This window comes from Folsomia candida, unplaced genomic scaffold (assembly GCF_002217175.1).
Source record: "Folsomia candida strain VU population unplaced genomic scaffold, ASM221717v1 Fcan01_Sc006, whole genome shotgun sequence".
NCBI lineage: Eukaryota > Metazoa > Arthropoda > Collembola > Entomobryomorpha > Isotomidae > Folsomia > Folsomia candida.
In genome coordinates, this window is record NW_019091198.1 from 4204430 (window position 1) to 4219636 (window position 15207).

The 15207-nt window shown below is 40.1% G+C and overlaps 1 protein-coding gene across 1 annotated transcript in view; it reads left to right on the forward strand.

Annotated features, from left to right (window-relative positions):
- Nucleotides 1-15207, forward strand: part of LOC118436044 — a 45505-nt gene that overhangs the window by 1081 nt on the left and 29217 nt on the right. Inside the window, exon 2 of the mRNA XM_035853001.1 lies at nt 14334-14456. Within this exon, the coding sequence (XP_035708894.1) occupies nt 14334-14456 (123 nt within the window). The remainder of the gene's footprint in view (nt 1-14333; nt 14457-15207) is intronic.

Consider the following 15207-nt stretch of genomic DNA (forward strand, 5'->3'; position numbering starts at 1 on the left):
ATTTAGATGCTCCATCATGCAACGACTTGTGCGGGAAGTGAGTTACTTGTAACAAACAGGTACACACACATAACCTCTTCCTCATCCGAGATTTTAGTATTTAACGGGTTGTAATACTCTCTTTTTGTGAGAGCGGTTGACTGATGAGTCGCCCATTGTTTCCTGATTCAGCTCCTAGTTTATTAGCAGGAGAGACGAATATGTGGTTTGTTTTGATGTGCGATGGCGTTCCTGTTGTGAGCCGTGCTAAATTTCTCCCACAAGAGCAGCAGCAGAATAGACGAGGGTTGTACAAATTGCTAATCAGAGTTACACATCGCATGGACGCGAACATGTAGGCTCAGCCCTTCCGAAAAGCCTAGGCAAGGTGTATACGTGGAAAGATGAGTAGTTAAGTTTTTATTAAACAACAACCGTTTTGATGAAGGTATGACATCAGGAGTCGTGAAGAGCACGTAATAAAGCCTGTGGTCAAAGAGAAAGTCGGACTGGGTGCGTGTGGTGCTTACTTGGTTGCAGCATCTGGCGAGAGTTCACACAACAGAACGACCGCATTGTCTCTGTTTGCATTCTTTCAGTCCCTCATACGAGGTATGCTAACAAAGCAGTTTGAACAAAAGGCAGACACGAGATCAGCCTAAAACAACTTTCATCCACATCAGAGAGAAATTGTCGGGTATGGAACGTATGCACATATGTGTGTACATATGGCTGAGTAATGGTAGGAATTTAGGAGAAAGCAAGCCCACCACCACGACCAAAACCGAAATATTATATAGCTCCATTCTCATTCCACAACTTTAAAATGGCCCCTGCTTCTGGCCTGGATGGAGGACGACAGGAGCAGCAGCAGGGAAGAGGGCGATGGAATGAGGGAAGCGAGAGAATTTCACATATCAAACAATTCATGTTGATAATGCCATTCAAAGGATTTCATCTCCGCAATTCTCATCCAACTCTCGTGGTAAACTATTTTGATATCTCGCGTATCATCTGCTTTTAGCTGGCATCACCAAAACCGTGTATTCATGGACTGTTCAACCCCCACGAGTGAACTTTGATGTTTAAATTTCACAGGAAATCCATTGTTGATTGAAGCAGAGCAGGCAATGAAATTTCGGTGTGTCATGTCATTTCAAAATTGTGTAGAGCACCGCAATTGTTCATCACTCCTTGTGCCATTAAATCCTGCGAGATATCCGACTCCCAAGTATTCCTAGGTGTTAGCGGAACGCTGTTATTGTTTGCAAAAGCTTTCATAAAAAGCCGAAGTTCGAATAATCGACTTAAAATATTAACACACATATCTGTGCAAATGTTTGAATTGTGTTTGGAACATTTACGCCAACTGTGTGTACAAAGTTTGAAAATTTTGTAAAAATTTACAAAATTGATAGATATCCTAGATGAACATGAAATAAAATATAGTAATCTAGATTTTTCCGGAGATTTTTTTAAAGGTTATGAACTTATTAACTACACACCGCTGCAAGTGTTATTTTCACCATTGTATATTAATGAATTCTGAAATTATGGGATATGCTTTGGGTTCTTGGTAATACGGAAATAGTGAAAATTTCTTCATGCTTATATTTACTGAAAGCATTCAAATGCCTGGATAAAAAAAATATAAATTGCTCCTTATACTAAATTCGTGATTTAGTTGACGAACTACATCCTGTTGTTTAATTTAGTTTGAAATTCTGTTGGTTATGAAATTGTATTTTTTATGGAAAATTTTACTATGCATGTAAAACTGTTTGTAAAAACTCAATTTAGCTCACACGTGAGCAGAATTTAATTGTGATCCGTCATAATCAAAGTCTTGAAAAGACCACAATTTTCCCCCTCCATGGATAAATCATATGATGCATTATTTCTTTAATTCTAGAAATGTCAAGACAGCAGCAGAAAAAACACCTGAGGGGGCATGTAGATTGATGGATGGCTTTAGTTTTAACAATTCTACAAACAACGGAGGCAAAGTCTACGCAATTTATCCACTCTGAATATGTATGAATATATCGTCGCTTTATGTTGACCAAACCTCGAGAGCGCTCTCCAAACAAACTTATTTGGTATTAGGTACGTGTGTTACACCCCGACACACAGGATTACGATTTAATCTAAAATTTTGAAAATTATTAGAAAAGAAAGTTATCAAACGAACTGGGCGCACGAGTCCATAATTAATATGCACGCTTGGGTGGGCGATAAAGATCTAAGACGACGTAAACTCCAAATATTAATACCACACTACATGCGTCCTTCTTTGTTTACGCATTTATATGCAAGGTGATTCTTGATTTTGATGAATGAGAGGTAAGGGGAAAAATAGGCCGAGATTATGGAGACTTTTGAGATTAATTCAGCTCGCACATAAATATTTTGTATTTACAGCTTGTGGGGTAGATCCTCGTTGGTCGAGTAAATACAATTATTTTACACGGAGAAATACAAACAACCAACAGTGCGTCAAAGTGGGAGCAAGCGAATCAAAATATCAATCACGAAATGGAGGGGAATTAATAACCAAGTAAAATAAAATTAGTTCCACTCCAAAAACAATACTTTAAGCCAGGGTCCAGACCGACAGGTCTCTGCTTTCTCCAATTTAACACTACAGGTCGATGGTCTTACCTGTATGATATCTTATGGGACGAGACACAGTTTTTCGCCCCGAAAATTTTCGGGACGGGACGACCCCGTTCCGATCAATCCGTCTCGAACTTGAATACTTTTCTCAAAATTCACTCACGTTATTGCCAAGGCTAACAATACTTTATATAAACCTTTCACATGCAGTAATCCGACTTCAATTTTCTTCTCAATATAGTCGTAGCTTGCACTTTAACCTTATCCAGGTATCGACATCATTAAATTTTGCAGGTATGTGACACGATAGCTGTTTGTTGATTTCTCCAACCGCTTCGAAATAAAAAGATAACAAAAATTAAATAAAAAAACTTCGGAATATTCCGTCCCGACCAATTATCGGGATGGGACAGCGAAATCCCATCCGAAATCCCAACCGTCCCGTCCCGTCCCGTGGAAAATCCTACTTACCTTCTAGTTCTCCATGTTATTACACATATTTTGTGTCACAAGCAGTTAACAGGGTTCCAAACTAATCCATCCATGATCCAGGCCCTTTTTGTTTCCATGCTTTGATTTTGCTAAATTGTGACCAGTTCGTTGTTTATGTCTTCCTAATACCTAGTTGAGTTCCTGTGTGGTGAGTAATCCTCGCCGAGCTTTATTTCCAGACTATGTTTTGAGATTAAATTCCGTCGAGCACATATTTACTCAGTAACAGGAGAAGTAGTGGAAGCGAATGGTGGACAAGCTTAGCTTATCTAATAAGCGTACCAGTCCCTGAGAAGAATTCGTTTGGCGAGTACGATACAATTTATGTGCAAACCCATGCAATTAGGGTACATATGATCAAGGCGGATTTTACAATATCAAGATTTTTTTATCTGGCCCATCGAGAATCTTATATAACATGTCTTACACAATCTTTGAAAGTGATTTCACCCTTGGAATGAATTTTGCATAATGAAAAAAGCGTTACATCACAACGCATTGTAAGTATATGCACCGTATTGTAGTACAATATGTATTAAGTATGGTTACGTCGTAACTGTGCAATCTTCTCCTTCGAGACATCGTCCTGTGTGCATATTAGTTTTTTCCTTTTGCACTACCAGAAAATGAATTTGAAACTCAAAATTGAGCGGAAGAAATTAATTAGTGCAATAACAATAAAAATTCAAATTGGAGCATGACATAAGTATCTATGTGATGCTACCCTATAAGACTGCGAAGATCAAATTAGTTCAGACGAGGAGAGCCTAGCATATAAAACATGAAGTACTTCCCCACTTCATTTTTATGTCATTGCACGCTAAAGCCTGACGAAGTCTGAAACGCACAAGTCTGATGATGATGATGATGAAACGTGTTTTTACCAAGTTCAGTTTACAACATCGTAATATTTCCAATCTCTATGATTTCTACTCCGAATCAGATTCTCGGACCTTCATTAAATCCCACTTCATGCTTAAATCCTCGTAACAGTGAATGAATTTGCAATGGAGAGTGAAAGCAGGATGGCAGGTTAAGGCCTTCTGGATCTACAAAACTTTGAATGTTTCCGTTTTATGTGTCTACTTCTGAACATTTATTTCCTCTTGTCGAACGGGAATGAGACAAGGAGAGTGGACATGATTCTCTCTCCGCCGTGTTCTTCGTGCTAAAAAATATATAACGTCGCCTCAATAACCACCTCCTTGCCGTAATTCGTAATGTCGTCGTCGTCGTACGTATTTTGGTTGGTGCTACCCGATACTCAATCCGACATCAAATTCCGTCCGGAAAAACACACCATTGCCTTCAGCTTTAATAAAAAGTTTGTTGTTATTTGTGAACTCGGACGGACAACAGCTCTCATTACTGTTTGACACAAAATGAATGATGGTTCTGACCAAATATTACTTCACATAAAACTCACGCTCCCAATAATTGGGTTCACTTTCATTGGGAGGTGAAGACAAGGAAAGCACTAAATTCCAATGAGCAGTGAGGGGGATCAGTTACGTGTGTGTGTGTTTGTGTGTGTGTGTGAGTGTGTGCGGTTGATGGGGCTAGATAAAAATTTGTAATGTAAAATAATGTCAAGTTCGGAATAGTAAAAAGTTCATGGGCACGTCGGTCGGTGGTTCGTCATCACGAGAGGACATAAGCTAAAAGGGGGAGAGATTGCGAGTGAGTGAGAGGAAAACGAATGGATGGATGAACTACGACGTGGTGGCGGTGAAAGTGGATGAGTTTAATGACACTTGAAATTAATGGGAAACAAGACGAGAGTTTTTTATGGATTCCTTCCACTCAGCACCTCAGTCGAAATGATGATCTTTGACGGAGTAGCAGAAGTACTGGTGGTCATCTTCTTCTTCTTCTTCTTCACGTACGTGTGTCTCGGTAATAAATTGACTCTCATCTTCATCTCTGCTCGCAAAAAGATTCACTTTCGGAATAACTAAGAACCTGCTCTCAAAGAAAGCTTATTGTCGGTAAGTGTCCATTGCCGATAAGCACTTGATTTTGGCAGTTCTTGAGATGATGCGCGGGATGATGATTTCTCTCGCTGCAACTCTCGATTTGTGACATAATCTCGTAACTCTGATATTTTCTGAAGTGAGTGAAGATTACTCGTTACTAGGACTGGTAGATGAAGATGTAAAATATATGGATGTATAACACAAGTAGTTGGAATACCATACCAGTTTTTATAGGATGGATATTCCGTATCATTATATGAACTGTTACATACTTGACTGAATTGTTATAAACTATGTAGAGGAGTATGGAAATTGCGTAATAAATCGTTTATGTATACGTTCATATTTATTTGCAGAGTTACGTCATATGTTCAATCAGTATAGCATTAAATACTTTTTCTTGCCAATAAATTAAAAGTAGTGACTATTTTTACTAATTAAGACACCATCTCGTTAAGAATGAAGTAGAAGAAGTCTTTTTAAATGGTACAAAAATCAAGCAAATTCTTTTTATTGCCCAGTCTTGAAATAAATTTTGTCAACGTCACCTATAATTCCACACTAATGCGTGTCCAACTCAGCTTGGAGATAGATTCATCGTCAAGGTTAGTGGAAGGGGGAGACTTGCGCCAATATTTTATCGCCCGAGTTCACTAAACAGTTTCGAGTTGAATTTAATGACCCAAAGTGTCTTTAATAAATATATGGAGAAGGAAGGAAGGAAAGACGACGAGGAAGGAAGCAAATATCCACCACGCTCATTTAAAGCCATGCCAGACAAGGGACAACACTTTCCCTTTCTTTCACCGACTCTGTCCGTTGAATTGTCCTGTTTTCTTCCTCTCTCTCTCCGTCCCATCCATTCCTTCCGCCTGCTGTTGGAATGTTGTTCGGCTTGAGAAGGAGGAACAAAATACGGATTTGAACTCAAAGTCTGGAGCTCCTTCTCGTAATTTTCGTCGTCATCGTTCAAGCTAAGTATCTGGCTGGACTTTACTTAATTCCATGCATCTTAAGTCGTTGAAAGAGTAAAGAACGATTCAGATTAACGTTCGCTGTCTCCAAATAAAGATCTTGTTGCAATAGTTACGCTTCAAATAAGCGAACTTATTGGGTGTATATCATGGTATGTATGTATTTAGTGCTAGGCATGCCAACTTTATCTCCGCCTACGAATTCCCCGTCTGGATAAGTACACTATTTATTTCTTAGCAGAATTTAGACCGCAAAGATTACACATCTTTTAATATGTTTGACTCTTCTGCTCCTCTAAATTAGCACATTATCATTAAGTTGTTTGATTGAATTGTGTAATGGAGCCAGAGATCAGGGAAGAAATATGAAGCAAACTTTTTCTCTTGCTTGTATGATTTGTGTGATTTATGAGCATGTTTCAGAGCCGCGTTTAAAATCCGAATTTAGAAGGAAAGTTTGGAGAAGAGAGACGACGAACGACTAAAGAGAAATATCTTTATGGTCCATTCTTGTGGCAAATGAATCTTCAAAATGAGACAAAGGCACTTTACTCGGAGAAAGGGAGATAGCAGTCAAATAAGAAATTGCCACTGTCTACATGGTGCCCATTTCCAGCTGCCTAATGGCAACTGGGAGAGGAGATCAGTGACATTTTTTAATGGAATAAGAGCAATCACAAAGCAATGAATGCTGACAAAACCCAACTGGACGATGCGATGGAATTGTAATAGCAATTTGAAAATTATGATGAGATAAAATCGAAATTACAGCTTTGTAAGAGGACAATTTCACATTTTTTGAGGGGAAAGATATGTTGTCTGTTAGAGCAGCTCGGACGATAACTTTGGAACAGGTAGTTCCGGAGAAAGCCCACTTTTTAGGGAGAAGGCTTATTGCTTCGCATGGTTGTATCGTATGGTTTTGGAGTCGGGATCTGCCACCACGACCAATACTTTAGAAAATGGTTACTACTGTTACGTTAGTGCTTCTCGTTTCTTGCCTCATCTGCTTTCACCACCCATGAGAGGAAATCAGAGACATTGTAACTTGAAGTTGGAAAACGTGTTCGTCTTCCACCATTGTGATGTGGCCTGGCTGGTTGGCTGGTTGCAGTGGCCGCGGAAGGCGTGGGGACATCTGGGGACATTAACATTGTAGGATAGGGGATGGAGGGGTTCATATAACATGGGCAAATCATGAGAACATCGAATAACCGTGGGGACATTGTCCATCTGTCCCCTCAAGCTTCTGCAGCCCTGGTTGGTTGTAGTGGCACTAGCGGTGGTGACGATATACGAAATTGTGAATGATTTCAATGGTACGAGGAATGAAGAAGAAAACAGACCAAGAAGGAGAAACGAGGAAAAGGACCAAGAAAAGCAGTCGGAGCAGCAGCGTGTGGGATCCAGCATCATGAACTAATATCCATCATGCTCGATAGCATAGCTTCACTTGGCCCTGCTGATATCCGAGTTAAGTGAACGGGTGGAGATAATGCGCCATTTGAATGCACTGCGGATGATAATGGGAGAGGGGACTTCGACACAGGAGACGACGACGGTGGAGCGTAGAGTTCCACTCAAGATTTAACGACAACGACACGGGAATTCAAATTCGAAATCACTCCTTCCACTCCTCCTCCTCCTCATTCCTGTATTCCTCGTTGAGGATTGACGAGGCCGAGCAGCTTATTTCTTCCAGGATTCCCTAGGTTTGATACGCAACTCACTTTTTCAACGTGGGTGAAATGCTACGCAGAGAAACAAATCAAAATTAAAAATTTACAATGGGAACGAAACGTCATCACCATTTTTGGGATAAAAATGAGATTCGTAGAATTTCAGTTGAACCCAAGAAAGTGATGACATGGCATTGATGGCAATCTCAATATGCTCAAAGTCGTTAAGGACTGAGTGGCTTTTGCGTACAGTATGTTTTGCACATCACATCTGCATATATGCATGTGAAGAGCTATCTCATTTATACCAATGCTAAATTAATTCGTAATGTGTGCTCATTCGAAATCAGTAGGACGCAACCCCAGTGACTGGCACCGAGGATATCAGAATAACCTTTATTGTATAACATTTGCCTTTTCTAATCGTACCAAATACAGGATTTCACCAATTCATCATGCAGCATTTAAGAGGATGACTTACTATTTATGTTCATAATGTCTTATGCAGTGCAGAAATAAATATCAGCGCACCTATCCATTTTGCAAACGAGCGCATTGTGGGTTTCAGTGTTCACAAGCATTTCATTCTCACTCAGGGGAAAGAAGTGGTGAACATTATTTACTCTGACCATGTAACCTGGTGGTTACCTGGATACCTTTCTTTGTGCCTTGCTCACCTGTCTGTGCAGACTTTGATTAAACAAGTCAAACCCTCCTCGTTGAGTTTTCTTTCTTTCTTGGTGGGCTTGAGTGTTCGATACTTGAGGTACTTTCACTCACTGCTGCGAACGAAATGCGAGGAAAATTTCCATCCAAACAGTATCACTTTCTCCGAGGCTGGGAGCTGATGACTTTTCAGTGGATGGTCCTACTCGACACTTTTGTTTGTAGCCTCATCTGAAGACCCATGTACTACATCACACTTTCACCTCAATTCTTCATATGTGAAGTAACTCGAGTGAATGTATGGTCGCAGGCAAACAATAAAAATCAATGCAGTTAGTTTTGTACTAATACCAATACTGAGCTGAGGCTTTGTACAATAGTCAGTCTTCACTTGGCAGGCTCAGTTTTCACGCTTCCTCTCCAGTGATTCACACAACTTGGAATTCTATCTCTCATCTAAAAGCCAGACAAGTGTTGATTTAAAAAATGCAAGTTTGAAATTCTGCACAACATTGTTAAATAAATAGCGCAATAAACGTATTTATAGATGAGGAGGGGCATAAAGTCAGTGAGTGGAAGGCGCTCTCTCTCCCCCATTCCTTATTCTCTAAGAGATTCGAGAGAATTTATGTTCCAGCGAGAAGCATAGTTACGTCATAACGCGATAAGTACGCTGGGCAGTCGTCCAACAATTGAACAAAGAGACAAAGAAATATCTTCCATTCTTTTGCCAGATATTAAAATTTCTTGTATTTTGGCCACCTTCAACAACAACTCGCAGCTCCTTCGACGACCCTGTTCCAAAAAAAATCTTTTATCGTAAAATGGCAGCTTGTGATTGTTTGGTCTGCAGAGTTTGAAACCATCGTTTAAAGTCTGACGACGGCGACGACGACGGCGAGGCTTGACGTTGTTGTAATACGCATTTGGACGACATATGGACTAATAATAAAATGGCTGCGGAAGTTTTGAGTTGACAAGCAGCAAAGTTGTATAAAAAAACGGCGGCCAGCGTTGGTTGAGTAACTAGTGCAACGGAAAGTGGGTCAAGAGACGGGCAAAATAATAATAATTTATAAAGGAGAGCATCATGGAGATGGAACCATGGGATCCGTTGGATCACCCAGCTCGCATTGAAGTCCGACGACAAGGTGTGTTTGTTATGAATTCTGAAGCATATCAAAGAATATCATGTATCATCCGACAAGTATTTATTTATTTATTTGTGTCCCCAATTCCTTGATCTGTGGTAGGATGAAGACTAACGTCATATTTTTGCCTAACTATGATAAGCTTCTTAGCTAATCATTAGTCTCCCTCCCAACCTAATTTACGACGCGAAAGAATATTATAAATGTTATGGTATTATGCTTCCCGCAAGTTGGGGATGAACTTGGAAAGCATGAAAACCATCCGTCAATTGGATTCCTTTTTGCAATTTGAATAATGAACTGATATTGATGAGGGAGCTCAAGTTTCACATTAATTTTGAGTCTTGTTAGAGCTTAACGCTTTACCCCCAGAGGAGAGAATTCAGTACAGAATTTCTTGAGATAGATACTTTGAGTGAGAGCGGAATTACATGCTCAAGGTAGGCCATTAAAGAGGAAGAAGACCCAAGGGCCGTCATATCGGCGGTGTGGACGATGCCTGCCTGGCTCCCCCACACCATTTAATCTTCTAAATATGCTTCATCTTATTCAAAATTCAACAGCTTCTCACAATTTCTCGCATCAAGAGCAGCAAATCCTCTGGCTCTCGTCTTCTCGCCCGTTTTCACTTCCTACCCTCTCATTCCACACCATAAGCAACACCTGAACCTGAGAATCATCATTCAAAAAATTCACATGTACGTACGCAGCAGAGACACACATGCTGCTCAAGTCCCCCTGCTCTCCATTTGGGTAATAAGCACATCACATTGTCCTGAATTTATATTCATGTATTATGACTGGATATTCCCGTGGTGTTGCTGGAATAATGAGACGCGGGTTGCTCTTCCTTCTTGGTCAATCGATGGAAGGGCTAAATAAATATATCTGAAAGTCAAAATTTTGTAATTGGGCTGAAAACACGTCCGCTGAAAAAAGTTTGGAAAAAGAATTTGAAATAGTGTGAACATAGATAAGCCCTTTTTGAGTGGGTAGGTAGGCAGATAAGAGCGTAGGAGGAGGTGGAGGAGGCTTGGATATAAAAATAGTACGCTGGATGAGTGCGTCGTGCAAAGCGATTTGAAGCCGCTCCCTAAACAACTCTAGAATTTTCCACTCTGTTGCCTCCACCAAGCAAATTCCATTTTAACTCCTTCTTCTGCCCTCTTGTTGTTGTGTGCTGGTCTCCTCAATCGACATGGAGAGGAGGAGGAGGGAAGAGATAGAACCATTCATTGAGGCGAGATTGATGAGATTACAGCAGCCAGAATCCACCAAAGCGGAAAGGGATTAGTGAAAACTACAACCTTCAATCTACCTGCCGACAAAGTGTCCTTCGCGCCACACATTTCACGCTCGCTCGCAGCCCTCCGCACGACGACGACACTTCCGCTTACTTTCCCAGCCAACTAACCAACTTTCTCCAGATCGTATCTGGGTACGTAGCAGAGCTCTCTCGAGCAGCAGGAGTAGTAGTTTATCGGTAAAGTTCATATTTCCAGAGTGTGGAATGAGTCCTCATTAATTGCATTTGAATCACAAAATAAGTCGATTATGGAAGAGGTACAAAGTTGCTGATTTCCCACTTGATTTGAACAATTGCGAATTGAGCAACACATAATATACATACGCACTCGAGCTGTGTCGTGAGAGAGCAGCTTTAGACGCTCGACACGCCACTCTGGAAAGAAAATAATATTATTTGCATGTGTAGAAGTAGACTTGGCTCGGTTACTTCCTCCTGCACCGGAGATGATTGTCTTCTTTCTCGGCAATTCCAAAATTTTAAAACTCTTTGGTCTCTTCTACAATTTTAAATCTTGTTACTTGGCCAGTCGCAAGACATTTGCTCGAGAAGAGAAGTACAAAAGTGGATGGAGACGACGACGACGAAATGAAACAAGGAAGCACATCCTTCTTTCTCCTAGGCCTTGGGAACTTTTGAAACGGATAGTCCAGTCCAAATGGATGTCTCGTGTTTCAAATTTTAATCCGACTAACTGATGCACCAGTACCGAATCATCCGTTCCCTTGTTTCCTCTTCTTTTGTTTCCTCTGTTAATGTTCTCTTTTCTCCCGTGTCTCCTCGCCGACTGTGTTATGCAATTTCATCAACCTGCATGGACTGCCCCTCAAGATTAGATGATCATGATGGTTCAGACCAGACCACACTGTTCTACCAGTTCTCAAATCATGATCAACTGGCGGAATTCATTTGAGGCCGGATGGGTTGGTGGTAATTGCCGAGCAGCACGTGCACATTGTTTCCAACTTTGTCTTTTGAAGAAAGGCTCGTAGTGCTTTCTTCTTCCTCTTCCTCCTCCGTTCTATATTGAGTGAGGTTCCAGTTAATTCTCGAGTATCGTGGAAAAGCACACGACTCCCGGAATTGGCGAAATGAGTGGGAAGACGACGACATATACTTATAAGTATGTTGCCCATATAGGCATAGATTGGTTCGGATGTTGTTGCATTTGTCTCTTTCGAGGACAAGTATTTCTGACAAAAAGCGTGAATTGCCATTGACATGAATTGCTTTCGAAATTTGTTGAAAACGTTCATGTTCAATTTGAATTTTGTAGAGAGTTTGGAGATAAAAACAATTTAAAATGTGTTACAGCTAAGCACGCGGAAAGTGCATGATGTTCAGAGGAAGGAGGATATATTAAAATGTTTGAGTTTCTTTCATATGGGGAAAGTTATTCGATAAAGTGTTGAGTGTTGGTGCTAGTTGGGTTTGTACCGTGGATGGAAGGACGACGATGAGATGAGGATGCATTAAACAGCTCTCTGCATTTTCATGTTGAGTGGGTGGCGAAGGATCCTCCAGTCGTAGTGAAATGTTAAATATTGCCGAAAGTGAGTAGGAATTTATTAGTATCCTGGGTGTCGTTGATTCCACCAGCACAAAACCACTACCAAGTCACCTCCAATTTTGTTCCGCTTCTTCATTTGCAGCAGCTCATTTTTGAACTTGTCGTTCTCCAAGGAATTGGAATCTTTTCTGAAGCGGAACGAGTTTATTTTATACGCGATACCATTTCAGCATCAGCATTAACAGGCCGACTTTCTCCGTCCGTGAGACTCACATCGCGAAGAAATGAGACGCACAGAAAGGAAATGGTTAATGTGTCTCGTACAATGTATTCCAAACCAATCTTTGCATTACTTTATCGTCTCCAATTCTGTGTCATGCTGAAATAATTGGACAAACGCCATGAATGAGTCGTAGAATTAATTTTCGTATCTAGAACAAAAGAATTAATCGAGCTGATTTCATTCCCTTGATTTCTCTCTTCATAAATAATGAGCCATATACTCGTTGTTTTATTTTCTTCATTCGCCAACCCACACCACTATCATGTGCAACATCACGTCGACATAATGGTGGTGGTGCAATTTGGCGAAACCTTGTGCTGGGGTTTGTCTGTAAAATAACAAAATCTGCGTAAGAGTCTGATCAGAGCACTCGAACTATGAGCATAAAAAGGCCATCTCTCACTCAAACCCTTCACTATCACTTATTCAAAATGGGAAAATACTCATCCAATAAAATTATAAAAAGTATGCTTAATCGGAATTGGAACAGAAATACTAACGAAAATCAAAGAACCCCGAAAAGATAAAAAGCGTTGAACTCAAGTGACTTTTCAGGAAATACAGAAACTATACTATTTAAATTTATAATACATATTGTGATGTAAAAGCCTATAAAATTTCGTCACACCGATCACACAGTTGTTGACTAATGAGTTTCGTATTAATAGAAGCCTATGTAGCTCATTTCATTGTTTCATCCTCAAACTTAAGCCTGTTGTGAGTGATGTATTTCAAGTTCTGGAAGTTGTGATATTAATTTCTTCGAATTCTGGCTTCATCCCATCAACAAGAATGGGTACAGTGTCGTTCATATAATTTTGTCATGTATACGAGTATTCATATCTCTGCAGCATCAAATTAAGCAGTGTTGTCGTATTTGCTAAGAAGACCATAATGTTTAATCGCAACATTTTATGTACTCTAATTCGCTACTTGCCAATTATGTAGTCATTGTTTATTCATAAACACAGAGTTTAGCAAGACAAACTTATTGCACAGTATACTGCACAAAGTTTATGAAAGCCCCAGAATACAACTAACTATTGCACTTGACTGGTGTAGATATACATACTTGGCTTCGGCCGACCTTTGGTCTTTATTTCCACCCAGAAATGTACATGTCTTTCCTGGTATACATGCGGAATTGAATTTGTATAAATTCAAAAGCACATTACCCCCAGCGAGCAAGAGAGAGAGAGAAGGAAGACAATGGGCAATAGTTCAATGGAGAATTTAGTAGGCGAATTTGGACGGTGGTGGTGGAGTTGGCAGTGCCAAGCAAAGAGATGAATTACGAGCGTGCCCAAATGGGCTGGAGAAAGTCTTGATAAATCATTCGCCGCCAGAGGAAACCAAAATGAATTTGAACGCTATTGACAACAACGCTTATGGACGTTGAACCACTTTCTCCTCCAGTTTATAAATCACGGGATCAGTTCGCTGAGCGAGAAACAGTGCTTGAGGGTCTGCTTCAAATTCACGCAAAACGGGTTTTAACACTTCCCCATTGTAATTCCTTCCTTATAGCTCAATCATCCTGATGCTGCAATGATTAACTCCGAGTTCACCGAATTCTTTCTCACCCGCTTCTTCTTTAAGGGCTCAAGAAACACACTATTTCCAACATGGGCACATTCTCATTCGATACTTTGTCACTTATTGAAAACTAAATTTGATAAAGTGTGCTTGGCTTAATTGCAGAGAGTGACGACAGTGATGCAGAAGGAGGGCTTGGCAACGTGACAAGGGTAGTCTTAAGGCCACCGGGTCACAGTGGGAAGGCAAAACGGGGTCATCTCTGCTTCGACGCTTCGTACGAAGGGGGTAAGTGCAAATGAGTGATGATTCTGATACAAATATTTGCATGCAAGCAGTTTATTCCATATTTTCAAGTATTTTTTGAGTGTAAGAGTCTTCAGTTCTGTATGTTTAAACCGCAGTTTGCTAAATAGAAGAGAAAGTTGGGCAAGAGGTATGAACTATCATTTGGAGTGTGCCAGAAGTGCAATGTCTTACACGCCAAGCTGCCACTGGACAAGTTGACTTAGCGAAATTCAACATTTCCAAACTTGAGAGGAACTCAGAAATACAAATCACAATTTTTAGTGACTTTCTGAATCAGAGTAACTTAACTTGAATGAGAGTTTTAAAGAGTTTCCGGTGTTTCTCTCCATCCCATTTCTTTCGGGTATTAAATAATAAAACAGCGTGGACTGCATTCATAAGCAAGAAGCTTAACGTTGCATTCGATTGAAATGTTCAACTTTGTTAACGTGTACATATGCAACATACGTATTTCGATGAAAGTAGCGCACATTTCCACTTCTTCATGACGGTTATTTTGTACTATTAAACTGTAAAACTAATTGTCTAAATGTGCAAACTTTGGGCTGTTTAAATTATTCATTTATTTAAAGCAGTGTATGTGTGTGTAGACCAAATATGAATGTGTGCAAAAATTATTAGAGACTCGTAGTCTACAAATACTAACAACTACGTAAATTGATGTGATTTACAAAGGCCTTGGTAGTTAATCCTAGCTATAATTTCACATAAAATAATTCTGCTAAACTTT